At 37.4% G+C, this 26,600-nt stretch overlaps 1 protein-coding gene, 1 long non-coding RNA gene and 1 gene segment (V, D, J or C); 2 read left to right on the top strand and 1 right to left on the bottom strand.

Annotated features, from left to right (window-relative positions):
• Positions 1 to 26,600, top strand: part of LOC100935631 — an 824,790-nt gene that overhangs the window by 336,802 nt on the left and 461,388 nt on the right.
• LOC116422033 (zinc finger protein 420-like) lies at positions 3,705 to 18,579 on the bottom strand. The gene is made up of 5 exons (XM_031957135.1): positions 17,851 to 18,579; positions 17,142 to 17,217; positions 10,036 to 10,162; positions 9,168 to 9,263; positions 3,705 to 7,430 (listed from the first exon to the last, which is right to left on the bottom strand). Exons 2-5 carry the CDS (start codon positions 17,175 to 17,177, stop codon positions 5,479 to 5,481), a joined length of 2,211 nt encoding a protein of 736 aa, XP_031812995.1. The 5' UTR covers positions 17,178 to 17,217; positions 17,851 to 18,579; the 3' UTR covers positions 3,705 to 5,478.
• The window catches only part of LOC116422046, a 21,983-nt gene continuing 11,721 nt past the window's right edge, over positions 16,339 to 26,600 (top strand). Inside the window, exons 1-2 of the long non-coding RNA XR_004232640.1 lie at positions 16,339 to 16,631; positions 18,494 to 18,716. This is a non-coding gene — a long non-coding RNA (uncharacterized LOC116422046). The remainder of the gene's footprint in view (positions 16,632 to 18,493; positions 18,717 to 26,600) is intronic.

The following is a 26,600-nucleotide window of genomic DNA, read 5'->3' as shown; positions in this document are numbered from 1 at the left end:
AGAGATCCTTCGGCGGAAGTCAGCCCAGGACAGACTGGAGACTCCCCAAGTGGAAGTACAAGGACACACAGTGTCACTGAGGAAGAAAACCCCAAGTCTCCTGAGGGCTGCACAGACCACTGCTTATCCAATCCCAGGGGTTCTTCATGGGCAAGGTCGGACGGCTTCTATCTCCTGGACTAGTGAAGAAGAGTACGTGCTCCCAGGAGAACTTGTACAAGCTGGAGTAGAAAATAGAGGGGCTCCCAGGGGACGCTCAGAAAACGATGTCCCTTTATTAAGACCTCCTGGAGCTCCGGCTCTCACAAGTCTCTGAGGTCACTCCTGGAAGTTCTTTGGTTTATCTCCTGCCTAAAGGAGCAGAAATGCAATCATTCGGCTCCCAGCAAAAGCTGCTCCTGATATTATTGTTTTGTAAGAAATGACCAGCAGGACGAATACAGAGAGGATTGGCGAGACCTACATGGACTGATGCTGAGCGAAATGAGCAGAACCAGGAAATCATTATATACGTCAACAACGATACTGTATGAGGATGTATTCTGATGGAAGTGGATTTCTTCAACAAAGACAAGATCTAACTTAGTTTCAATTGATCAAGGATGGACAGAAGCAGCTACACCCAAAGAAAGAACACTAGGAAATGAATGTAAACTGCTTGCATTTTTGTTCTTCTTCCCAGGTTATTTATACCTTCTAAATCCAATTCTCCCTGGGCAACAAGAAAACTGTTTGGTTCTGCACACATATATTGTATCCAAGATCTACTGTAATCTATTTAACATGTATAGGACTGCTTGCCATCTTGGGGAGAGGGTGGAGGGAGGGAGGGGAAAAATCGGAACAGAAGTGAGTGCAAGGGATAATATTGTAAAAAATTACCCTGGCATGGGTTCTGTCAATAAAAAGTTATTTAATAAAATAAAAAAAAAAAGCTGCTCCTGATTGTAACTGCTTGTAAACTAGAAGCAAATTACATTTACAACTGTTGTTTGGAGTAAATGGCAATTTCCAGAAGCCATTTTGGACACATGTTTCAATCTTGAAGAGGAATGAAACTTTCCTATCTCTAATATAATAAAACACACATATCCTTCTCTTTCTGTTTCTGGGGTGAGAGAGAGAGAGAGAACCCTTAAACATGAAGCTCTTGGCCAAGTCCAGAGTAAGTGTTATGCCATTCTCTTTAACTGTTCTGACTTGGTTTCCCTGAACTAGATTCCTTTGTCTCAGTTTCCTTAACTGTTCTGTGAAATCCCCTTAGTTGTAAAAACCCACTCTGGTCCATTAAGATTGGGAACCTTTTACTCTAAGATTATAAATTACTAGCAAGATAAACAAGCAGACCTCCTGTCCTCAAGAATTTACAACATCCCCCAAGATACCTCACTGACATCTTTATCTCTGGGTATTCAGACATCCTGTCTCTGGGCTCTTAGGCTTTATGGTCTCCCCCCATCCTGACAGAAGCCTTCCCTTCTAGTTCTTTGTTTCTAGGGGTATTTAAGGAATTGGGCAGTTCCTATGGATTGCTGGATTCTTTGAGATGACAGTCTCCCCAGCCCTGGGACCAACATGGATTCCTTGGTCCCAGTATATCTTTATCTGACTGGATAATTTGAGACGAGAGTCCTGTCCAGTCAATTACTCTCTCCAATTAATAAAATATTGAAAACTCTCTAATCTCTCTCCTGCCTCAGTTTCTCCGGCATTATATAAAGTGTTTAAATTTTCCCCTTTCTCCTTCTCCAGGGAGGTCCAATCATCAACAGCTCACACGCTTGTTTAGAATTTGCTAAAACTGGCTAATTATTATTTTTTTGGCAGTCACAACTAATTACAAAAATGCAGACAGCAAATGAACATTTTAAAAAAGAGTAACATCAGTTCACCAAGCAGAATGCTCTAAGGGAAGAAGGAAGTGGGAATAAATTCACTCAAATCCCAGAAGAAGCAGAATATCAGTGTCCAGACTATGCTTCAAGTGAGTCATACATCATTTAAAGGAAGCTCCAATAACTCTAAATTATATTACTTTGGATAGCAGTGCCCTTCATTTGCTACCAGTTCTCCAAATAGCTCCAAAGTTCCTACAATCTTTCACCTACTATAGCTTCCCACTCCCACCAACCTTTGGCCTTCTATGTAGGAAAATTATACTTGCTAGGAATCTCCACATATTCCCCATTCCACCTCTCTCCCAATCTCTGGGGAAAAAAATAATTTAAAACTGATTCTTAAACAGGTAGGAGTCTGCTTATATTCTGCAGTAAGATTCTGTACAGGTTACATATTTCACAAAAGCTATTTAGAGGACTCTGTTTGGATCATTCAATAGGTTAATGGCCAATTCAGTCCAGCTGACACACTCATTTTAGCAATTATTTTTCCTTCTCCTCCACTGAACAAAAAAAAAAAAAAAATCAAGAAAAGTAAAACTTCCTATCATGTAAATATAGCCCAGCAAATTCGATCTCCACATTGGTCACACTCAAAAATTTAAGTCTAATTATGTATTTTAAATCCATCACTTCTTCAAAAAAAGAAATCGGTACTCTAATTCTCTTCAGCCCTCTTAAATCATATTACTCCTAAGACAATAATTGACAAAGGAGTCCATCTCTATGAATATAGGTAACCTCTATAAAATTAACAAATTGATATTCCTAAAATATAAGTGAGACCATATCATTGTTTCAGAAATTTTGTAGCTTTCTTACTGACTCGAAGATAGAATATTGCTTTCTTGAAGTCCATTAAAGTGTGACTCAAAGCTGTCTTTACAAGTTGACTACATATTGCTTCCCCTGCAGGAAGTGTGAAGAAACATCAAAACCATGGAATAGACCAGCAGTTCCAGAACAATGGTTAAGTAGTGATTTGCAGATCATTGTCAACTCTTAGGAGAGAAAAAAGCCCAGGTAACTCTCTTCCAGGATTGGTCAAGTAGCTGAGGAGTCAACTTGTGACTATGTGCATTAGTCAATCACCAAACCTTTCATTTACCCAGAACCCAATTTTGAACCATCACATTTGATCCCCATTGGACTTTGTACCCTGGCTAGAATGGGCAAGCAGGGGATCAGGGAATCAGGCAGAAATTTTGGGCTTCTCTGTGTTACAGAAAAACCCACCTCTAAAAGTTCAATAAGCAAATCCTTTTTTAAAATTATTTAAATAAAAATCTTTATTTTGAACATTTTTTTTAACATTTTGAGTTCCAAAATTCTTTCCAACCCCTCCTATACTCCATAAGGGCAGAAATATATAAATTATACATGTAGAATAACAAACAAAAAAATAAACGTAGCAGAATCAGTAAGAAAATGAAAAAAATATATCCTTCCACTTAAATTGAGTTAATCATTTTGTCTTCTGCAGATGGATAGTACATTTCATCATGAGTTCCTTGGAATTATTTTGATCAGAGTAGCTAACTCTTTGATTGATAGTTAATCATTACAATATTGCTATTACTGTGTACAATAATAACCTGGTTCTGTTTACTTTACTCTGTTTCAATTCATATAAATCTTGATAATCTCCCTCCCTCATGTTGAGTGATTCAATGATTCTTTGAACCTTCATGACTCCATTGGGAGTTTTCTTGGCTGAATAATTCTGCCATTTCCTTTTTCAAGATATTAAAGCAAAAAAGAGCTTAAATGACTTGCTCAGAGATACAGAGCTAATAAGTGTTTGAGGCTTACTGCCTTCAAGGCCCAGTGCTTTATCCAATAAGGCATTTAGCTACCATTCATCATTTCTTACAACAAAATAGTACTCTATTACAACCATGAACCACAATGTATCTAACCATTCCCCAAATAATGAGCATCTCCTCAATTTCCAATATTTTGCTGCCACAAAAAGAGCCACTAGAAATACTTTTCTTCACATAAGTCCTTTTCCTTTTATCTCTTTGGTGTAAAGACCAAGTAGTGTTCTAAGTAGGTAAAGAGGAATGTAGTTTCATAGGACTTTGGACACAGGTCCAAATTGGTCACCAGAATGGCTGTAGCTACTATGAACCATGAATTAATATCACGATTCTTCCCCATCCCCTGAAAAACGTCCTTATCCTTAGCTATGACATTGCCTAATATAATAGGTATGAGGTGTGGTATCTGAGAGTTGTTTTTATTTGTATTTCTCTAAACTGATGTGGAGCGTTTTGTCCTGTGACATCTGATAGTTTTGATTTCCTAAAATTCCCTGTTTATTTCCTTTGAACAAAGTGAGAATTTCCTACCCATATGCCACTAATTAGATGATACTTCCACCTGCTGTTTACAGCCACTTCATTGAATTCCTTCTCTTTGACATTCAGAACACAGGGCAGAAATCAAATAGAATCATTATCTGCCACAGATCCTTATCAGGATTTTAAGAAATTAGTGTTATTCCAAATCTTTATGGTTGAGTATCTACCCTGATGAATATAAGTAAAAGCAGCACCAGCAATGTCAAGAGTACAGTTCAAATGATTCATATCTCAGCACAATCAACAGGAATTCATCACAGATCAAGCTCATCTGATGGCCAAGAGATCATCCATAAGACTTCTGCATGCCATCTGCCCAGGGATCAAAGTTAATACAAAGGTTCCCCCGATACCACCACCTTTGGCTCAACCCTCACATCCTCTCCATAGCAGAAGGTCCATGGGAGGACATCATTAATCTTTCTTCCCTTAGAGGGTTGTACAGAAGGGAGGACTATTTCCTTTCATAGGGCTAAATGAGATCTCTTAGATTTCATATTCTGACTCAGAATCAGTCTCGATGGCTATGGGATTCTCCCACAGTACTTACATTCATAAAGATTCTGCAGAATATAAATTCTTTGATGGATGTCAGACAAGTGTCCTCAATACAAATACCTTCCCACATGCCTTATATAACTCAAAAGGTTTCTCTCCAGAATATTTTTTTATGCTAAGTTGTGTCCTTACTCTGAAGGTGTTCCACATTCATTAGCTTCATAAGATTTCTCTCTTGTATCAATGCTCTAATATCAAGCTCTAAAATCAGGGAAAAGGTCTGCCCACATATAGTATATTCATAAAGTTTATCTTAAGTATGAATTCTGTGATGTCCAATAAGTTCTGATTTTAGTGGAAGACCTTCTCATACTCCTTATATTCATAAATAATCTTTCCTGTATGAATTTTTAAAGCACATTAAATTTACTCTTACTTCTGAAGGCCTTCCCATATTCACCAGCTTCATAAGGTTTCTATCCAGTATAAGTGCTCTGACATATGCCAAGTTGTAGCTTAACTCTGAATGCCTTTCCACATTAATAAGGTCCCTCCCCAGTAAGTACTCTCTGATGTTCAATAAAATTTAAGTTGTGATAGTCTTCCCACTCTTTACATTCATGAGGAATATCTTATGTATGAATTCTCTGATGGACAAAAAGTTTTGCACTCTATATAAAGGCATTCCCACATTTACTAAATTCATAAGATTTCCCTCAAGTATGAATTCTCTGATGTACAGTAAGCTGTCTCTTAAACCTGAAGGCCATCCTACATTCACTACATTCATAAGGTGTTTCTCCAGTATGAATTCTCTGATGCACAGTAAGATTTGACTTCCTATTAAAGGCCTTCCCACATGCATTACATTCATAGGGTTTCTCTCCAGTATGAATGCTTTGATGCACAGTAATATGTGCCTTAATCCTGAAGGACTTCCCACATTCATTACACTTGTAAGGTTTCTCTCCAGTATGGATTCTCTGATGCACAATAAGACGTGGTTTCCTCCTGAAGGCCTTTCCACATACATTACATTCATAAGGTTTCTCTCCAGTATGAATGCTTTGATGAAAAGTAAGTTGTGTCTTACACCTGAAGGCCTTCCCACATTCACTACATTCATAAGGTTTCACTCCAGTATGAATACTCTGATGCACAGTAAGTGTTTTCTTATTTATGAAAGTATTCCCACACTCACTACATTCATAAGGTTTACCTTCAGCATGAATTCTTTGATGTCTAATAAGTTCTGAATTGTAGTGGAAAGCCTTCCCACATTCTTTACATTCATAAAGAATCGTTCCAGGATGAACCCTCTGATGTACATTAAGCTGTGTTTTACTCCTGAACGCCTTCCCACATTTACCACACTCATAAGGTTTTTCTCCAGTATGAATTCTTTGATGTAGCATAAATACTGAGTTGTAGAAGAAAGCCTTCCCACAATCCTTACATTCATAAAGACTCTCTCCAGTATGAATTCTCTGATGCACAGTACGCTCTGTCTTACGCCTGAAGGCCATCCCACATTCACTACATTCATATGGTTTTTCTCCAGTATGAATTCTCTGATGTACAGTAAGATGTGAATTCATCCTAAAGGCCTTCCCACATACACTACATTCGTAAGCTTTTTCTCCCCTGTGATTTCTTTGATGTTTTAGAAGATCTGATTTCTCATGGAAAGCTTTCCCACACTCTTTACATTCAGAAAGACTTTTTTCAGTATGACTTTTCTGATGCACAGTGAGATTTGACTTCCTATTGAAGGCCTTTCCACATGTACTACATTCATAAGGTTTCTCTCCAGTGTGAATACTATGATGCATAGAAAGCTGTGTCTTAAGCCTGAAGGTCATTCCACACTCCCTACATTCATAGGGTTTTTCCCCAGTATGAATTCTCTGATGCATATTAAGAGTTGACTTCCTCTTGAAGGTCTTCCCACATGTATTACATTCAAAAGGTTTCTCTCCAGTATGAATTCTGTGATGCATATTAAGATTTGCTTTCCTCCTGAAGGCCTTCCTACAAATACTACATTCATAAGGTTTCTCTCCAGTATGAATTCTTTGATGTTTAATAAGATTTGAGTTGTAGAAGAAAGCTTTCCCACACTCTTTACATTCGTAAGGTTTCTGTCCCGTGTGAATTCTCTGATGCATTGTAAGCTGTGTTTTACTCCTGAAGGTCTTACCACATTCACTACAATCATAAGGTTTTTCTCCCATATGATTTCTTTGATGTTTTATGAGTTCTGAATTGTAGTGGAAAGCCTTCCCACACTCTTTACATTCGTAAAGAACCTTTCCAGGATGAATTTTCAGATGCACAGTAAGTTGAATCTTACGTCTGAAGGCCATCCCACATGCACTACATTCATAAGGTTTTTCTCCAGTATGAATTCTCTGATGCATAGTAAGGTTTGCCTTCCTTCTGAAGGCCTTCCCACATTCATTACACTTATAAGGTTTTTCTCCAGTATGAATTCTCTGATGTAGACTAAGTTCTGAGTTGTAGATGAAAGCCTTTCCACACTCCTTACATTCATAAAGAATCTTCCCAGTATGAATACTCTGATGCAAAGTAAGTTGTGTTTTACTCTTGAATGTCTTCCCACATTCACCACATTCATAAGATTTCTCTTTGGTAAATTCTTTGCTCCCTGAAAAGAAGAATAAAGTTGATTAACCCTCCTTTTTCTTCAGTTTCCCAAGGCTCCTACTTGCCTCTAAGCAAAAGGAATTGCTTCCCAAATGAGATGTCTAGTCTCGTTACTCTTTCACCAAGAATCATAGTTTATTTAATGTGAAAATATTATGACTCAAAATTTAAAAATAAATGAAATGATACAGGATGAAGTTACCTAGGAAAATGAATAAGATAAATTTGCTTGGTTGTAAAAGGTTGACATTTGAATGGAAAATTAAATTAAAGAGTATCTTTAAAAATGAGATGACTTTGGGGGTTTGCAAAAGTAGTCTTAGAGCAGCTAAGTGACTGGAATGATAGTCAGGAAGAATAATCTGTCTGAGTTGATAACAAAACTCAGACACTTGCTGTTTGACCCTGGGCTGGTAATTTTACCACGTTTCCCTCAATTTCCTTACCTGGAAACTGACTTAGAGAAGGAAAAGACAAACTATTTTATTATCTCTGACAAGAAAACCCCAAATTAAGTCATAAAAGAGTTGGACATGACTAAAAAATAACTGAACAACAATGTATATGTATGTGTGTGTGTGTGTGTGTGTGTGTGTATATGTATGTATGTATATATATATCCTTAATATTGAACAGAAAAAATAAGGAGAACTGATGAGCTTAGCATAAGATGATAATGAAAGACATATGGAATAAATAGTAGAAAGAAAAAATATGAGGAAGGGGGTACTATGGGACATTTGTTGTCATAAATGTCTGTGAAAACTCTAATATATCTACTTTGTAAGGAATCCAGTTCTAAACGTATAAATAATCAAGACATCATACAGGGATTTTTCACAAGGCAAAATATTAATAACTACTCTAAACAAAATATAAAATAGTAGTAATTAATGAGAAAATTCAAAAACTTGGAGGTATCATCAAATAGTCATCATATTGGAAAAGACACTGTAAAATAACAAATCTTGGAACTTATGCTAAAAGAGGTACTTATTAAGCTGCTGGAAAACAATTTAAGCTGTAGTTACAAAACTTCAAAACAATTGACCCAATAGTCCCACTACTAGGTCTATATCTTTAAAATGTTACTGAAAGCAAAGACATTTCTCAAAAATATTTATCTTAGCTTGTGAAATAGCAAAATGCTGAAAACTTACAGGTCCAATGTTGGAGTTATGGCTGAACAAATACTGTGATAAGAACAAACTTTTATGCCTTTATAAACATGATTTCAAAGTATATAAAAAAACAGGATGACATAAAATATAATAGACAAAAAGGGAATTAGATTAAGATTAAATATTTTACAAAGTACAGCAGCAAAGAAATATAACCATCAAGGATCAGAGAAGAAAGTATCAGAAGAGGACACAAAAGCCAAAAGGGCATATTGTTGATATTTTAAATGATGTACTTATTTTTAGAGGGAGAATGAATTCATGCACCGAGGCAAGAAAATACTTACTTAAGATAAGATAATTTTCCATGAACAGGATAGAAATACCTACCCACACAAAGGTAGTCTCTTCCATTGAAAGCAGAAGTATATATGAAATGTATAAGAAAGTAACTTCTTGAATTAAAAAATGACATCTGAAAGTCTTAGCTCTTCTCAATAGGCCTTTGAAGATTGAATAAGACCACTTTTGTTGAATATGTTAAAAGAGCTTTGACCTAAAATGATAACAGACCAATAATTTCCTATGTCCCATTTCTTTGGTTTTTATATAGTCACCTGGAAAGCTGCTTTTTGGAATATCTGTCTCTGGCATCCAAGAAGCTTCTTTTCTTTCCAACTGGTAGATCACATCTGGTTTGGAAACTGCAAATCCTGTTTGTTGAAAATGAAAAAGTATGAAGCAGAGTTGTCCCAGAATTCAATCACAGAACAGAGAGATGAAATACTCTTCAAAACTCTCAGTAGAAAAATGGGGGGATATGAGTGCAAAATTTATCTTATACCATCCAAGGCACTGTTTATATTAGTTGATTTTGTCTGTGATTATTTTTTTTAACCAGAAAAGCCTCAATGGCCTAGATGGAAGGAGAAGTAGGGTTTCTTTCTTTCTTTCTTTTTGTTCTATGTAGTGGGGAAGGAAGAAGAACTTAATTTTTTTAAAGTATCCATAAAATTTAATAAAAGAACCCAAAACTAGTTGAAATTCTCTTTCAAAAAAAGTAAGCATGCTAGGAAGACCAAGTGAAGACCAAAGGACCAGTGAAGATTATTTATTCTATTATGTAGGTTATTGAGTAGGACTTAGGAAAAATAATTCATGTGACTTTGCTCAGACCATTGAAACACTTAATATACGAAGAAAACACACTGGAATTAAACAAAAAAATTTGGATTTGAAGCACAAGACAGGGGAAGATGAATTCTCAAAAATAACTACAAAGCAAGAAGCCAATTTCTAGGAATATTCAGTAAAATTCTTTATCCCGAAAACAGGTAACATAAGTTCTTTGTCTCTTGGCTGCACTAGGACCAGGAATTTCTTCCTTTTGAATGCCAAAAACACCCCAATAAATAAATAAATAATTTAAAACCTTGAAAGTCAACATTGTATATATCAGAATTACAAAGGGGAAGCATATCTTACCCAAAGAAGCCAAGTTTCTATAGTTCTCCAGCATCACCTCCCTGTACAACTTCTTCTGAGTTGAGTTCAAATGTTCCCACTCCTCCCAGGAGAATTCCACAGCCACATCCTGGAATGTCACTGATTCCTGAAACACAAAAAAAATTGTGCTTACCTGGGAACAACTCCAATTGTTGTAAAGGTTGAATATAAACTTCTTAGCAATAGGGATTGTTTCAATCAACTTCTCTATAATCCATCATTATGGTACTTATAAGTATTTATACGTTTAGAACTGGATTCCTTACAAAGTAGACTGGTACAGAAATGGCACTTTAGAATTCCTCTCTCATTAGACTATACAAGTTTCTTAAGGCCAGTGGCCAGATTTACTTTTCTTTGTATTCTAAAAAGTAAGCATAGTATCTGTTTAAAGTTATTAATGGAGCCAATGACAACCATTTTAAATGTGGGTGGATTTTTTGTTTTTTACAATATATGTGAACGTGTTTGTGTTCAATGCTCCAGGAACCATATGAGAAAAGCGAGCACGAGGTCCTACCATTTCTAATCTGCAACACTGAAAAAAAAATATTTTATACCTAAAAATGATTATAAAGAATCATTATTTTCTGATTCATATATCACAATGGAAAGAGACTTAAGAGTCCAGCTTTCTCATTTTGCAATGTAAGGAAAAATCTAGAAAGGGAAATTAACTTGCTGAAGGTCAAAAAGGAGAAAAAATTGCAAATCTGCACTTTGAACCCAAGTTTTTTCAGCTCCAAATCCAAAGATATTTTCATTGTTCTATGCTGGTATGTCCTTTCTCTACAATCAGAACAAGGCTACGGGTGAGTTTATTCACAAAAACATTCAAAAGATCATTCTTTGGGCGCATAAATCATTTGTAACATTTACTGCCAGAATGAGATCTTTGTTGTCTCCCCACTATTTTTGTATAATGTTCTATTTCCTTTTTTATTCATCTTCAATTAATGGTACTTAAAACATTTTAATTATCAGGACAAATTCTGATTCAAGTTTATCATCTATAAACACAGCTGAGTGTGTTTCTTACACACAGCCTGGTGTTCTTTTCTTTGCTACCTCTTACTTTTTAATTCAATTCACTTTAAAGTAGCACTTCTCCAAAAAACCAGACTTGAATCAAGGACTTAAGTCTTAAACTCCCAATATATATTAGATAAAAAGGTATCACCTATCGGGGTACTAGAAGGGAGGATCAACCACAACAAAAAGGATTCTTCTCATTCTTCCTCCTTGAATCTGAGGAAGGAAGGCCATCCTTAACAAAAATCTATTTCCTAATACTCCTACTTTCCCCACCCTATTGGGAAAAAAATGTGAACAAAATCCTTGTAATGAATACACACACATACATACATACAAGTACATGCACAAAGCAAATTTCCATATGGGCCATGTCCAAAATACGTTTGTCTCAATGTGCATCCTATAAATTGATTACATCATTGTCAAAAGTTGGGTACCATGTTTCAGCAAGAATCCTTCTGAAAAATAACTGATCATTGTGATTAGAATTCTCAAATCTTTTAAATTTGTCTCTTTTTTCACTAATATTTTGTAAAAAAAAATTACACATGAAAACGATTTTAAATATTCATTTTTTAAACTAGGTTCTTAATTTCCCTCCTACTTTGTCTCCTCACCATCTTTCTCCAAAGGTGGATAGCATGGTTTTATCATAATTACTTAGAATACCTAAGACATTCACAGTTTATCACGATATAACACTGGGATTACTAGATATGATGTTCTCTTGGTTTTGTTCATTTCACTTTGCACTACTTCATGTAAGTCTTTCCCAGGACAATAATATTCCATTATAATCATCACAACTCATTCAGCTGTTCCCTAATTGATCCCCTCACTCTGTAATTCTATGCCACCATAAAAAGAGCTACAATAAATATCTGCATAAGTAATGAACTGAACCAGCTACACCCAGAGAAAGAAATCTGGGAGACGACTAAAAACCATTACATTGAATTCCCAATCCCTATATTTATGCCCACCTGCATTTTTGATTTCCTTCACAAGCTAATTGTACAATATTTCAGAGTCTGATTCTTTTTGTACAGCAAAATAACGGTTTGGTCATGTATACTTATTGTGTGTCTAATTTATATTTTAATATATTTAACATCTACTGGTCATCCTGCTATCTGGGGGAAGGGGTGGGGGGTAAGAGGTGAAAAATTGGAACAAGAAGTTTGGCAATAGTTAATGCTGTAAAGTTACCCATACATATAACCTGTAAATAAAAGGCTATTAAATAAAATAAAATAAAAAAATAAAAAATAAAAAAAATAAATATCTGCATACATCCTAGGTCTGGTATTGCCAGAACAAAGGGCATACAGTTTTATACAACCCTTTGAGCAAAGTTTTAAATAAACATTCACAATGTAAACAAGTATATCATATTATACCCAAAAGAACTATTGATGACAAACCTGTACCAATATTAAATATTTGTTTTCCAAATGTCTTACCATATAAGTTCATAAAGAAAAAAATGAGTATACCATAATTATGTGTTTCAGTAACAATTACAATATAAATGATATGCTCATAGCAATAGCCCAAGGAAAAAATCTTGACAAAATACAATAGACGTTGCTATTAAAGATACTGGAAAACCTTGAAATAAGTGAAGTTTTCGTTATAAGTAATCACTATTAAAAACCAAGAGCAAATATTATCTATGATGGGGACAAACTAGAATCCTTCCCAAAAAGGAGAGAGGTGAGAAAAGCATGGCCATTAATAATATTTACATTCAACATTGTGCTAAAATGTTAATTGCAGTAATAAGACAGAAAAAAAAAAACTTAAGGAACAAAGCAAAAAACACAAAACTATCATGCTTTGCAGATGATATGAAAGTATTCTTAAGGGAATTCTACATAATCCACTAAAATACTGAAGAACTTTCCAAAGTTGTCAGATATAAAATAAACCCACAGAAATCATCAGAATTTCTATGGATTACCACCAAACCCAGCAGCAAGAAATAGAAAGAGAAATTCCATTTAAAATAACCATAGATGGTATAAAATGCATAGGAATGTTTCTGTTCAGAGAACTATATGAACATAATTATTAATGTATTGTTGACACAAATAAAGATCTCAAAAACTACAGAAATATTAATTGCTTCTAAGTAAGCTGAGCCAGTACACTGAAAATGACAATTGTACCTAAATAATATATTCAATGACATACCAATCAAACTAACAAAAATTTTTGATGAAGCTAGAAATAATAATAAACATCAGAATAAATAAAAGATCAAGAATATAAAGAGAATCAATCAAAAACATGTGAAGGAAGGGAATTAACAGATTTCAAGCTATATTGTAAATAATCATGAAAATAATCTGGGAAGGACTAAGAAATTCAATAGCTGATCAATGAAATTTATTAGAATGATCATATGTGGAATGATCATAATAAATAATTTGTTGTTTGATAAATCCAAAGATCCAAGTTTCTCAGGTAAGAACTCACCATTTCACAAAATTTTCTGGGAAAAGTGCAAAACAGTTTCGCAAAAAGTAGACATGAAGCAACATTTCACATCATACACCAAAATAAGATCAAAATGAGTACATGACAGATTTAAACAGTGGTATCATAAGAAAAGTAGATGATGGGAAAATGTACCTCTTAGACCTATGGAAAAGAGAAGAATTTGAGACCAACAAGAGAGAGAAGATCATAGGAGGTAACATGCATGATTTTGATTGTATGAAATATAAAAGATTTAGCAAAAACAAAACCAATGCAGCCAAAATATAAAGACAAGCAAAAAATGAAAAAAGTTTCATAGCCATAGACTATGGTTAGAGTCCATACTAAAACTAATATGGAAATGATGTTTGTTTTTTATATTGTCTTTGTTATTGATTTTTGGGTTTGTTGCTTTTGCTTCTAAGCCTTCCCCTGTGTATGGTGGTCTAAGTCTTGTGGTTAGTGGAGGTTTGGGCTGTGCAATTGTTGTAAGTTTAAATAGTACATTTTTGGGGTTGATTGTATTTTTGATTTATTTGGGAGGAATGTTGATTGTATTTGGTTATACTACCACTATGGCTACTGAGGAGTACCCTGAGAGTTGGGTGGGTAATTTGGTAGCTTTTTTTTTTTTTTTTTGGCCCGTTTTTTTTTTTATTTTTTTATTTTTTATTTTTATTTAATAGCCTTTTATTTACAGGATATATACATGGGTAACTTTACAGCATTAACAATTGCCAAACCTCTTGTTCCAATTTTTCACCTCTTACCCCCCCACCCCCTCCTAGATGGCAGGATGACCAGTAGATGTTAAATATATTAAAATATAAATTAGATACACAATAAGTATACATGACCAAAACGTTATTTTGCTGTACAAAAAGAATCAGACTCTGAAATATTGTACAATTAGCTTGTGAAGGAAATCAAAAATGCAGGTGTGCATAACTATAGGGATTGGGAATTCAATGTAATGGTTTTTAGTCATCTCCCAGAGTTCTTTTTCTGGGTATAGCTAGTTCAGTTCATTACTGCTCCATTAGAAATGATTTGGTTGATCTTGTTGCTGAGGATGGCCTGATCCATCAGAACTGGTCATCTTTGGTAGCTTTTAGTATGTTGTTACTTACCTTATTAATGGAAGTGGTTTGATTTATAGTATCTGGTGAGGTTGAGGTTATCACAGCTGTTGAATTGTTTGATTCGTTGGGTAATTACTGTGTGGGTCAGGATTGAAATAGGGTGTCCTTATTGTATGGCTGTGGGGGTTGGGCAATGGTATTTTAGATTGGATTTTATTTATTACTATTTTAGTAGTTTTGGAAGTTATTCGAGGTCTTTAATTATATGATTAGGAGGATTAATGTTATGGAAACTATGAAGGACAGGAAGTAAGATTTAATAAGCCCCTTTTGGGTAGAAGTAGTGGCTGAAACATGGAACTGTGTAAGTTAGCTTGGCCTTTTGGCCCCGTTTTTTTCACATCAGCCTAGATCACTGAGTATGGCAGCAATGTGTTGGCCTAGTTGTAGACTTGCTAGTGGTTCAGTCAATGGAAGATATGTGTAAAATACCCTAGTATCAAAATTTCTCTGAAAAGGGATTTATTTTTCAAATATATACAAAACTGACATTAAAATAAGATCCATTTATCAATTAAGAAATAGGCAAAGGATATGAACAGGCAGTTTTCAGAAGTGAAAGTCTTCAATAGTCATATGAAAAAATACAGTCACTACAGAAGAGCAAATTAAAACTCAGAGATGCCACTTCGCACCTATAAGATTGGCTAACATGACAGAAAAGGGAAATGATAAATGTTAGAAGGGATGTGGAAAAATAGGCACACCAATGTACTATTAATGGAATTGCAAACTGTTCCAACCATTCTTGAAATATAATTTGGATTCATATTAAAAATCTAAAAAACCACGAATACCCTTTGACCTCAAAGTCCCTCTATTAAGTCTCTGTATCAAAGAGATCAAATAAAAAGGAAAAGGACCTAAATGCACACAAGTATTTATAGCAGCTTTACTTGTACTGGCAAGATTTAGAGACTAAGCAGATGTGAAGGAATCATTTTATGACTGCATGAAAGAACTGGGAATTTGGATAATTCCAGTAACTCATGCCCTTCTGAAACAATGTATGAGATGGTTGGAATTCAGGGGATTAGAACAACAAATGTTTAACTATGGGAACTGAGTGAAACATACTGGCTCCATCTTGTGATTGGATTCTGGAGCGACTTTAGTTTCTATTCAATTTTTGGTCTATCTGGTCCAATTAATGTCTTGTGAGAAAATTTTATTAACTGGGGAAATTGGAAAATCTCATTGCACTGTTTGACCCTATCTCTTCATGGCTAGGAAACTGGACAATCCCTCCCTGTGGTTTATAGCCTCTGGTTATGCTGACCAGAAAGCTGGTCCCATCCAATGACTGATGTAAAGAATTCCTCCAATTGCATATCTCAAGCAATTAATGACTCATCTGAAGGCTAATCAATCAGTATTGTCTCTATGTTCCTTTAATTGTTTACAAGCATTTGGGAGAAGTGGGACACTTTTTTTATTATTTCAGAGGATTGCACCTGTTCCCTCTTCCTCACACTTATCCAACTACAAATTAGATTACCTCACATTATAGGGTTTCCTTTTAATTAATTGGTTTTATTTGATTGTTTTTAAAAATCTGTCTTTCCCTGAATTTGAGATCCACACCTAAAGTGAGGAGGTTTAGTATTAGGTTGTTGAAGATGGCAGGCAATGCTTAATAACTATGCTCTGAAGATCAAATCTTGGTTTCCTTGATCATTTCATGATGTCCATCAGCTGGGGAATGATTGAATATGATGAGTGAATATAAATGAAGGAAAAGGGGGAATAGAACAAGAAATACGAAGAAGGCTTCTATGAACTGGAGCAAAATGAGAACATTGTGCCCAGTTGTGTAACAATGATCACCGTGGCTACTTTGATTGATACAATGGTACATGAAAATTCCAAAGAAACCATGATGAAAAATGAAGGGAGAACTGATGAACCCTGAAGGTTAGATAAAAGTTTTTTTTTTTTTTTTTTTTTTTTTTTTTTACTTTCTCTTACTTTAATGCCTTTTAAATCCCCCCTCCCTCCTTCACACACATAGTGGCTTACATGGAAATAGTTTGCATATCTTCATAGGCATAATGGTTATCTGGTTGCCTGCTTTAATCAAAAATGGGCAAGGGGCTGGAGAGAGGATGGGGAAGGGGCTGGAGAGAGGATGGGGAAGGGGCTGGAGAGAGGATGGGGAAGGGGCTGGAGAGAGGATGGGGAAGGGGCTGGAGAGAGGATGGGGAAGGGGCTGGAGAGAGGATGGGGAAGGCTGGAGGGAGAAAGGAATCTGGAATCCAAAACTTTCAAAGGGAGAGGGGACATCGAACAAATAGAAGAACTCGGTACTATTAGCTCTAAATGAGTGACTCTGATGGCGGTCGCAGCATCGAAGAAAAATGCTCGCCCCACCCTCCACCCCCAGCGCCTGGTCTGATTTTCAGGGGAGAAGTCCCGGGCACTCACCTGGCAGGGCTGGGCGCTCAGGAGGACAGGAGCCATTCCCTCGGCCTCAGAGGAGAAGAGGCCACCCGAGGCAGAACTGAGGAGGAAAGGAGACTATGAGAAGCCACTCAGGATGTTCTTCCCACCTAATCAGAGGCTGAGAATGTCCCCTTCTCCCCGAGCAAGGGGATACTGTCTCCAGACTGACATCTCTTTAGGAGAAGTGGCAGAGATGATACCCTGGAGGGTGGAGATACCGGAGAGCACTGACCCCCGGGGCAGCGGAGGCTTCCCGGAGGAGGAGGCATCAGCCCCAGTTCTGCCCTAAGACAACATTCTCTAAGACTCTGGGCCCAGGGAGTAGGACAGAAGCTGGGGAATCCCCAGGCTATCCATTCGAACTCTGGCTCGTTGTGGGACCCCCGTCTGCCTCAGTTTCCTCCTCTGTAACAAACTGAAGAAAATGGCAAACCACGCTGCTTTTTTGCCAAGAGAATCCCAAATGGGGTCACGCTCAGTAGGAGGCGCCTGAACCCCTCCCACGGAGCTCTTCCACGGACACCCGCTCCCGGGTCGTTCCCGTGTCGGCGAACCCCCAGATCCCTGGAAGCCGCCGGAAGGCTTCCTTAGTCCGGGGATAGATATTCTCCCCATAACGAGCCCTCCCAGAGCAGAACCCCGGGCTCCGGCCCCGCCCCATTCCCGCCTCCGGCCAAAGCTGGCCTCTCACCCCAGGGCAGGTCAGCTCCAGGCACAGAAGAGAAAAAGCACAAATCCTAGCCAGAGCTGAGAGTTGAGAGGGCGGGGAGGAAATGATGTCAAATGACAGGCCCATTTTCCCTCCCTAGAATTGGAAAATGCTTTTGTTGAGCAAAGCCTTCTAGGAATCGTAGTACAGAGGCTGCTGCCTGTTCTGGGCATGCCTGGGCCTCGGCTCCTCCTGGACAATCTCCATAAATCTCTGGCACAGAACGGCTCCGTCTCCGAGTAAGGGCGGGGAAGGCCCGTTTGCAGACGTTCTCCCAGCCCGGCCTGGCCGCGCGCCCACTGTGGGAAGAGGCCGAATGGGAGGAAAGCTGAAGACGATGGACAAGTCCACGGGAGCCTTTCATCGCCTTCGTCCCGAGGCAGCGGGAGCCCCGCCGGGGTCCTCGGAGCCCAGCGCCCTGCGGGCCCGGAGAGGGGCAGTGGGCGTGGGGGCAGCTCCGGGAGGAGGCACTCACCGCGGGGTGGGGAAAAGGGGGGAGCGAAGGGGGGCCGCAGCCTCACGCGCCCCAGGAGTCTGAGCGGCGCAGTGGGCGGGAGGCCCGGGAGAGGCCTGCTGGGAGCGGCGAGCGCATTAACTATCCAAATTTTCCCCTTTCTTTCACCAGATGGATGCAATCGTTGACAGCAAACACTTGCTTAGAATTTGATAATATCAGCAAAACATTTTTCCCCTACAGCCAAAACTTATTGTAAAAGTGTACACAGCAAATAAATATAAGAGTAATATCCGTTTACCAAGTAGGATTCTCCAAGGGAAGAACGAAGTGACGTGGGAATAAATTCAAATCTCCAAAGAAGCAGAACATCAGTATCCAGACTATGCTTTAAGTGAGTCATACATAACACACTAGGCTCCGGCTACTCTGGATTATATTGTTCTGGGCAGCAGTGCTCTTCATTTGCTTCTCAGTTCTCCAAGCAGCTCCAAAGTTCTTACACCCTTCACCCACTACAGCTTCCAACTCCCACCATCCTTTGGCCCCTCCTTTCTGGGAAAATTATACTTGCTATGAGTCTCCTTATTAATAAGGGACTAACACATTTCCCATTCCACCCACTCCCCATTGGGTAAGAGACAATCAAAATTTTAACTCTTAAATGTCAACATCAAATATATCAGGACTACGAAGGGGAAGTTTTTCTTCCTCAAAGAGATTCCTATAGTTCTCCAGCATCACCTCCCTATACAACTTTTTCTGGGTTCAAATACACGCTCTCCCAGGCGAATTCCATAGCCATATCCTGATTCCTGAAACACCAAAAAAATATTTTGCTTACCTAGGAATCACTCTAATTCTTATGAAGGTTGAATATAAATAATTTATCAATATGAATTGTTCAGTTACTTATCTGTCATCCAGTATAGTAGTGGTACATATAACAGGCACTTCAGAATTCCCCTCTCATTATACTGTAAGCTTCTTAATGCCGATGACCAGGTTTGGTTTTCTTCCTATTACCACAGTGGATGTTTAAAGTTGCTAATGGATCCACCGTCATTCATTTTAAAAGTATGTGTGTTTGTTTTGTTTTGTTTTGTTTTTTTTGGTGGGGTTTTTTTTTTTTTTTTGACAATATGTGAACATCATTATGTTCAGTGCTCTGTAAACTATAAGAGAAAGGTGTAGAGCAGTGGTTCTCAAAGTATGGTCTAGAGAATCCTGGGGCTCTCTGAAACCCTTTTCGAGGGTCTACAAATTCAAAAATAGTTTTTATTTCCAATATGATAAATGCCTATAAATATAACCCAGATAAACAAAAAGGCTTTGGAGAGATCCTCAATAATTTTTAATAGGATAAAGATACTGAAACAAAAGTTTGAGAACCACTGGTGTAGAGGGTTGAAATTCCAAAAAAGGTATACTAGAATCAGGCAACGGAGCATTTAAGGCTAATTATCTATTCGATGTGAGACAATGACTATAATAGCATATAATATTAGCATATGTTTGGATAAATGGCTCTTTTCACTGTTGGGTGCTTGCTGAATGTTTGGTGTTAAGATAATCATAGGCAAGGATTGGAGGGCAGAGAGAGGGGGGCCAGAGAGTCACTTGGCAGGACTAGGAGGGAAGAGGCTGGACTCAGGACTCTAAAGTTTGGTAGTTTGTCTGACTCCTTCACTTTCCCCCTAAAGACCAGGGACTTCAATTTATCCTGACTCTGGCTGACCCTGAAGTCCTCCAGGAAGCTAGCCTGTACTTTACAGAAAGGTGCAGAAGACTACCCTCTCTAATTTGCAGCACTAAGGGAAAATGTTTTACACCTAAAAAAGTGTTGTAAAGGATTATTATTTTCTAATTCATATATTTATAACAGAGACTTTATTTTACACCTTACTGAAATGAAGCTCAGAAAGAGAAAGCAATGTGCTGAAGGTCAAAAGGGAGTAAATTGCAGATTTGCACTGTGAATCTAAAATCCAGAGATATTTTCACTGCACCATGCTTCTATGCCCTTTCTCTATAACTAAAACAAGGGCATTTCTCTATTAAAAAAAACAATCATAAGAGCCTCTTTGAGGGCAGCAAAGAACTAGAAACAAATGAATTCTAATCATTAAAGGACTAGGAAAAAAAAATCAAAGGATGTTAACTTCCTGCCAAACCACCCATCAATTGGGGGATGGCTGAATAACATGTGGGATATGATTGTGCAGGAATACTATTGTGTACTAAGAAATAACAAGGGGAGATAGGTTGAGAAAAACCTGACAAGACTTCTATGAACTGAGGCAAAGTGAAATGAGCAAATTAGGGAGAACATTGTGCCCAGGAATGGCAATATTGGAATAATCAACTGTGAAAGACTTGGCTAATTTGATCAATGCAATGATGCGTGAAAATGGCAAACAACTTATGATGAAAAGTGAAGGGAAAATGATGATGATGATGATATCTTAAGGCAGAGAAAAGATTTTTTCCCATTTTAAAAATTTAAAGCCTTTAATTATTATTATTATTATTATTATTATTATTATTGCATCGCAGCTAATATGGAAATGTTCTGCATGTCTCCACATGCATAATTAGTATCTTGTTACTTGCCTCCTCAGTGGTGGGGAAGGGGCTGGAAGGAGAGAAAGAATCTGGTGCCCAAAATTTTAAAATGAATGTTTACTTGGGGAAGAGGACATTGAATAAATAGATGATCTCTAAATATATGATTTCCTGATGGCCAAAATTTCTAGAATTTAACGTATAAGAACCGTATCACATGGTCTTTACACTTGGAGGGAGTTTCAGGACAGCAGCAGTGTGGTCCCTCACCTGGCTGGGCCTGGGAATCATAGCCTCCTCTTCAAAGACAGAGGCCACGAGAGGCCAAGGTCCTGGGGAGGAAAGGAGGCCCAGGACTTCTCCACTTGTCATGGGGAGGGGAACAGAAGGAGATGGCCACTACTGTTCTGGAGGGGACACTGTCCTCGGGACCATCTCCTTCAGAGCTCAAGCAGGACAAGGGACGAGAGAAGGATCCCGGGGGAGGAAGAGCTCCTAGGGAAACTTCTGACAGACGGGACACCTATTAAAGGCACCCGAGGACCAGATTCCAGGCCTAAACTCTGACCTGGAAACTAGGGACCTCGATCACAAGGGGAGGGCATGCCCTAAGAGCAATTGAATCCGCACCCCCCTCCGTGCTCCGCCTACATCATCCTGCCCCATCCCCCCTACCCCTCTGTGCAGGTGATGGCTTCCTTCATCCCTTCTATGTACTTCCCAATCAGTCCCTGGGGCTCGGGGTCCCCACATCCCCGTTTCTGGCTGGGCTTGGCCTCTCTTCGGGAGGCACTCTCCCCAAATCTCCTCCTAAAATCACTCCCTCCCTCTGGAATGTCTGTCCTTTGTTTTTTCCCATCTATAGCAGTGACTTGTATGATGGATACACAGAAATCTTTTCCTTTACTCCCATCCCTTCACAATTCCTGAAATTCCTCAATAATTTACAGAGCCAGCATCTCTCCCTCCTAGTATCTACCATATACTTCCCATTAATCCAACTTTCAGATTTCCTGAGGGTTCATGGCGGAGTTTAGAAAGAAGGAATCCCTGCAGCCCCTTGTAATGTCTTGTTTTGTTTTTTGGGGGGTCTCTGGCAGCAGCCTTCGTTTCAGTTCAGTGATCACCACAAGGGCAGCCAGGTATTAAGGTCCAAATCCTTGATGGTCTTTTTCAAAGTCTTGTCTCCTTTCCTGGGCCCTGGTTAGCTTTCTTAAAGGCCTATCTCTCTCCTTACTTCCGAGAGTTTGAGCTCCTGCCTGTCTTCTCTGTCCTCTGAATCTCTCCGAATGAACCTAGCTGAGGCTCCTAGCTTATATGTTCTACACTGAGTATAAACCAATCATTATATCACTAGGAAATCATTATTTGTTGTAGGATTATGTAGGATTATGAACTCAGGTCTTCCTGACTTCAGGGCTGGTGCTCAATACACACCAATCTTAAAAGTTATTTTAAAATTAACCAGTACTTTAGTTTGTGAGATTTCCTAAATTTTAACTGGATATTCCTGTCAAACTCAATTACCTCTTGGTTATTTTCTCAATTTACACAAACCCCTTCTCTTTTGTAAAACAGAAGGGGTAAGTGCCAGCTTTTTCTTCAAATGGGCTTTTACCTTGAAATTCTTCTTGGCATAATTCCACAAGCCTGAGTCCTGATAACAAAGTTCCAGGCTCCTTGATGGCTAGAGTTTTTTTTTTTGTTTTGTTTTGTTTTTAACCTATTTATTTATTATCCAGTTTTATTTATTTATTTATTTATTTATTTAATGTTTCCCTCCAGTTAAATTGAAAACAAAACAAAAAATTATGTTTCTAAAATTTTGAGTTCTACATTCTCTCCATTACCCTATCTGCAATTAAGAAAGTACTTGTGAAGTTATGCAAAACATTTCCATAAAAATCAAGTTGTAAAGAAAAAAGAAATAAATCTCCCTCCCTACTAAAAAACACACTGAAGAAAAATTAAATTAGAGAGCAGAGAGAAAGAGAGAATGCTTCAGTCTATATTAAGATACAATCAGTTCCTTCTCTAAGTATGAATAGGATTTTTCATAAGTCTTTCAGAATAGTCATGGATGATTATACTGTTGAGAACAGCAAAGCCGCTCACAGCTGTTCATCCCAGAACATTGCTATTACTTTGTAATCAGTAAATTTCACTTTGCTTGAGTTCATGAAGGACTTTCCAGTTTTTTTTTCCCTGAGAGTATCCTGCTCATCAATTCCCATAGAACAATAATATTCCATCATAAACACATGCTGTGGCATATTATTATTGCTATGACACATATTATTGAGCCATTCCCCAATTGATGGGCATCCTCTCAATTTCCAATTTTTTTTTTTTTTTTTTTTTTGCCCTGAGAGCTGCTATGTATAATTTTTGTACATATAGGTAGTTTTCTTTTTTTTTTTTTTTGTTTTTTTTTTTGTTTCCTGAAACTTTTTGATAGTGGTATTGTTGGGTCAAAGGACATGCATGAATTTATAGCCCTTAGGGCACAGATAATATCATTTTATCATTTATCAGTTCTGGGGGATAGTTCTTATTTTTTTAATAAGTTTGACTCAGTTCCCTCTATGTTTTAGAAATGAGACTTTATCAGAGAAACTTGATTCAAAATTCTTTTTACAATTACTATTGCTAATTGTATTCCCTCCTCGCTTGATTCTCTCCTTTCACCCTCTCTCTCCTCAAAAGTGTTTTGGTACTGACCACTCCCTCCCCATGTCTCTTCTATCACTCTTCCCTCTTTTTCATATCCCATTCCCTTTCTGTTTTCCTGCAGGGTAAAACAGATTTCTATACCACTTTTGAGTATGTATGTTATTTCCTCTTTGAGCCAGTTCTGATGAGAGTAAAGTTCACCTTCTCACAATTTTCTCTCCCTTTTTTCCTCCACTGTAAAAGCTTTTTCTTGCCTTTTTTTATGCCAGATAATTTGCATCATTCCACTTTTCCCTTTCCCTTTTTCCTAGTACATTAGTCAACTCACATCTGTCCCCTCCATCTATATATACTTCTTCTAACTGCCATCATAATGAGAGTTATAATGAGTTCCAAGTATCATACTCCCAAGTAGGGATGTAAACAGATAAATCTTATTGAGTTCCTTATGATATCACTTTCTTGATTACCTCCTTATGCTTCTCCACATTCCTCTATTTGAAAATCAAATTTTCCATTCGTCACTGATGATGAAAAGTCATTTTGAATGTTTGAAAATCCTCTATTTCATTGAACGACCACCTTTTCCTCTGAACGATTATATCATACTCGGTTCTGCTGGTTAGGTTGTAATCCTAGCTCCATTGCTCTCGAGAAAAACATGGTCCAAGCCCTTGTGTACTTAGAAATTGCTAAATCTTTTTATCCTGACTATGGTTCCATTGTACTTGAATTGTCTTTACAAATAATTGAAAAAAAAAATACTATTTTTTCCCTGAAGCAATTGGAGTTAAGTGACTTGCCCAGTGTTACAGAGTCAGGAAGTGTTAAGTGTCTGAGGTCACATTTGAACTTGGGTCCTCCTGACTTCAGGTCTGGTGTTTTATCCACCTAAATGCCCCCAAATACTATTAAACAAAATGAAATAAAAGCGTTTGGAATCACAGGATGGAGTGTTGTAATGATAGAGTGGTTCACAAAGACTAGATAGATAGGAAGGAGCTACTTTAGGAAGGACTTAGAAATACAATAGGATTTTATATTTGGTTCTAAAATGGGGAACCACTGGGGTTTGTTGAATAGGGAGCTGATATGACAGAGAGAGAAGGATCACATTAACACTGAGAGGAGGACAGTTGGGAGGACAGACTTGTGGTAGGGAGACTGATCAGAAGATTTTCGCAATAACCTGGACATACTGTGATTGAGGGGAGGGACCAAAGTAGCAGCCACTCAGAAGAGAGGAGGGGGTGTATAAGAAAGATGTTACAGACAAGTGCCAGGACCTGGCTGCAGAGTGAACATCTTGGGAGTGGAGGGAGGAAGTCAGGAGTTGAATGAACCGAGGCTGAGTGAAGTGAGCAGAACCAGACCATTGTGCAGTGATAGCAAGACTGTATGGTGATCAAATGTGACAGACTTAGTTCTCAACAATACAGTGATGCAGGACAATTTCAATAGACTTGAGATGGAAAATGCCATCCACATCCAGAGAGAAAACTCTAGAGACTGAATATGGATTGAAGAATACTATTTTTCCTTTTTGGGGTTTTTTTTTAATGGTTTTTCTCTTTTGTCTTGATTTTCCTTTTGTAACATGATTAATATGGGAATGTTTAAAATGATTATACATGCATAACATATCAGATTGCTTGCCATCCTTGGGGCAGGGAAATGTAAGGGAGGGAGAAAAAAATGGAACCCAAAATCTTATAAAAATGAATGTTGAAAACTATCTTTACATGTAATTGGAAAAATAAAATACTAATGGAAATTTTTTGGGAAAAAGAGTAGAAATTGATGGAGACTCCTAGTTGGTAAGCCTCAGTTTGGTTACTACCAGTGTGACTTTATGAAAATAGTTAAATCCTATAAAGCCCTCTTTCTTCATCTTTTAAAATGAGAAGGTAGAGCTTCATGATAGTAGCTTAGTGATGCAGTGGTTAGAGCTAGACTTGGTCTCAGGAAGACTATAATTCAAATCTGGCCTATCATACTGTTAGCTGTCCCTACACTGCTCTATGTCTCAGTTCCCTTTTCTGTAAAATGGGGATAATAATAGCAATTACTTCACAAAGTTCTTAAGAGAATTAAATGATATAATATTTGTAAATTGCTTAGCAAATCTTAACAAAAGTGTTAGATGCTAAATGCTAGTTATTTATTGGAATATGTGTTATCTTCTTGCAAGAAGAAAAAATAAAGTGGTAGTGCCTTCCTGCTTCCAAAGGGGAAATGTTTGTACACACGAGTATGTTTGTGTGTGGGTATGTGTGTGTTTGGGTGTTGAGGTAAGATATATTTAAATATAACAACAACAACAAAACAAAAGCAAAGACTTAAGTAGTGGGAAATTATTCAAGAAAAAAGTATTCTTGGAAAGACTTCATATTTATTATTATATTAAAAGTTGCTCATAGCACTATTTTTACTTCTTGCAAGATATATAGGAAAATCAATAGTAGTAGTAATCATATAGCTTGGCTGGGAAGTGTGAAAAATAAAAATATACATAATCGGTTTCAATAGTAACTCTGTTCCACTGCTTCTTTGATGAAGATTGTTTTCCTTTACCGATTGTTTGTATTCCTCTTCTGTTTCCTACTTTAAAAATTATAAACTCAGTGCTCCACAAGAACAAACATTTGGACTCATAAAAAAAATATCCAAGAGAGTGATGGACAAAACCATAAACTCATATTCTGTGTAGTTTTATTTTTTATTTCTATTTATATATTTATTTTAGGTTATATATGAACATTCATTTTTACATATTTCCATATAAGTCATGTTGGCAGAGAAAAATCAGAGAAAAGGGAAAAAGCACAAAAACAAATAGAAGGAAAAAAGGTGAGAATAATATAGGGTGATCTACATTCAGTCTCCACATTTCTTTCTCTGGATGTAAATGGCATTTCCCTCTAAAATTTTTTGGAATTACCTTGGATCACTGAATTGCAGAGAAGAACCAAGTTTATTATAGTTGATCATCACACAGTCTCCTTTTGGTTGCTATATACAATGTTTTCCTGGTTCTGCT

Source organism: Sarcophilus harrisii, chromosome 2 (assembly GCF_902635505.1).
Source record: "Sarcophilus harrisii chromosome 2, mSarHar1.11, whole genome shotgun sequence".
NCBI lineage: Eukaryota > Metazoa > Chordata > Mammalia > Dasyuromorphia > Dasyuridae > Sarcophilus > Sarcophilus harrisii.
This window is presented reverse-complemented; position numbering and strand designations above follow the sequence as displayed.

Excerpts from the sequence above, each read along its gene's own strand:
- LOC116422033 (XM_031957135.1), bottom strand. The coding sequence starts at position 17,177 with ATGGCTCCTGTCCTCCTGAGCGCCCAGCCCTGCCAG. Across the intron at positions 10,163-17,141 it reads TGAGCGCCCAGCCCTGCCAG|GAATCAGTGACATTCCAGGA; the intron begins GTGAGTGCCCGG and ends TTTGTGTTTCAG. Across the intron at positions 9,264-10,035 it reads TAGAAACTTGGCTTCTTTGG|GATTTGCAGTTTCCAAACCA; the intron begins GTAAGATATGCT and ends TTCAACAAACAG.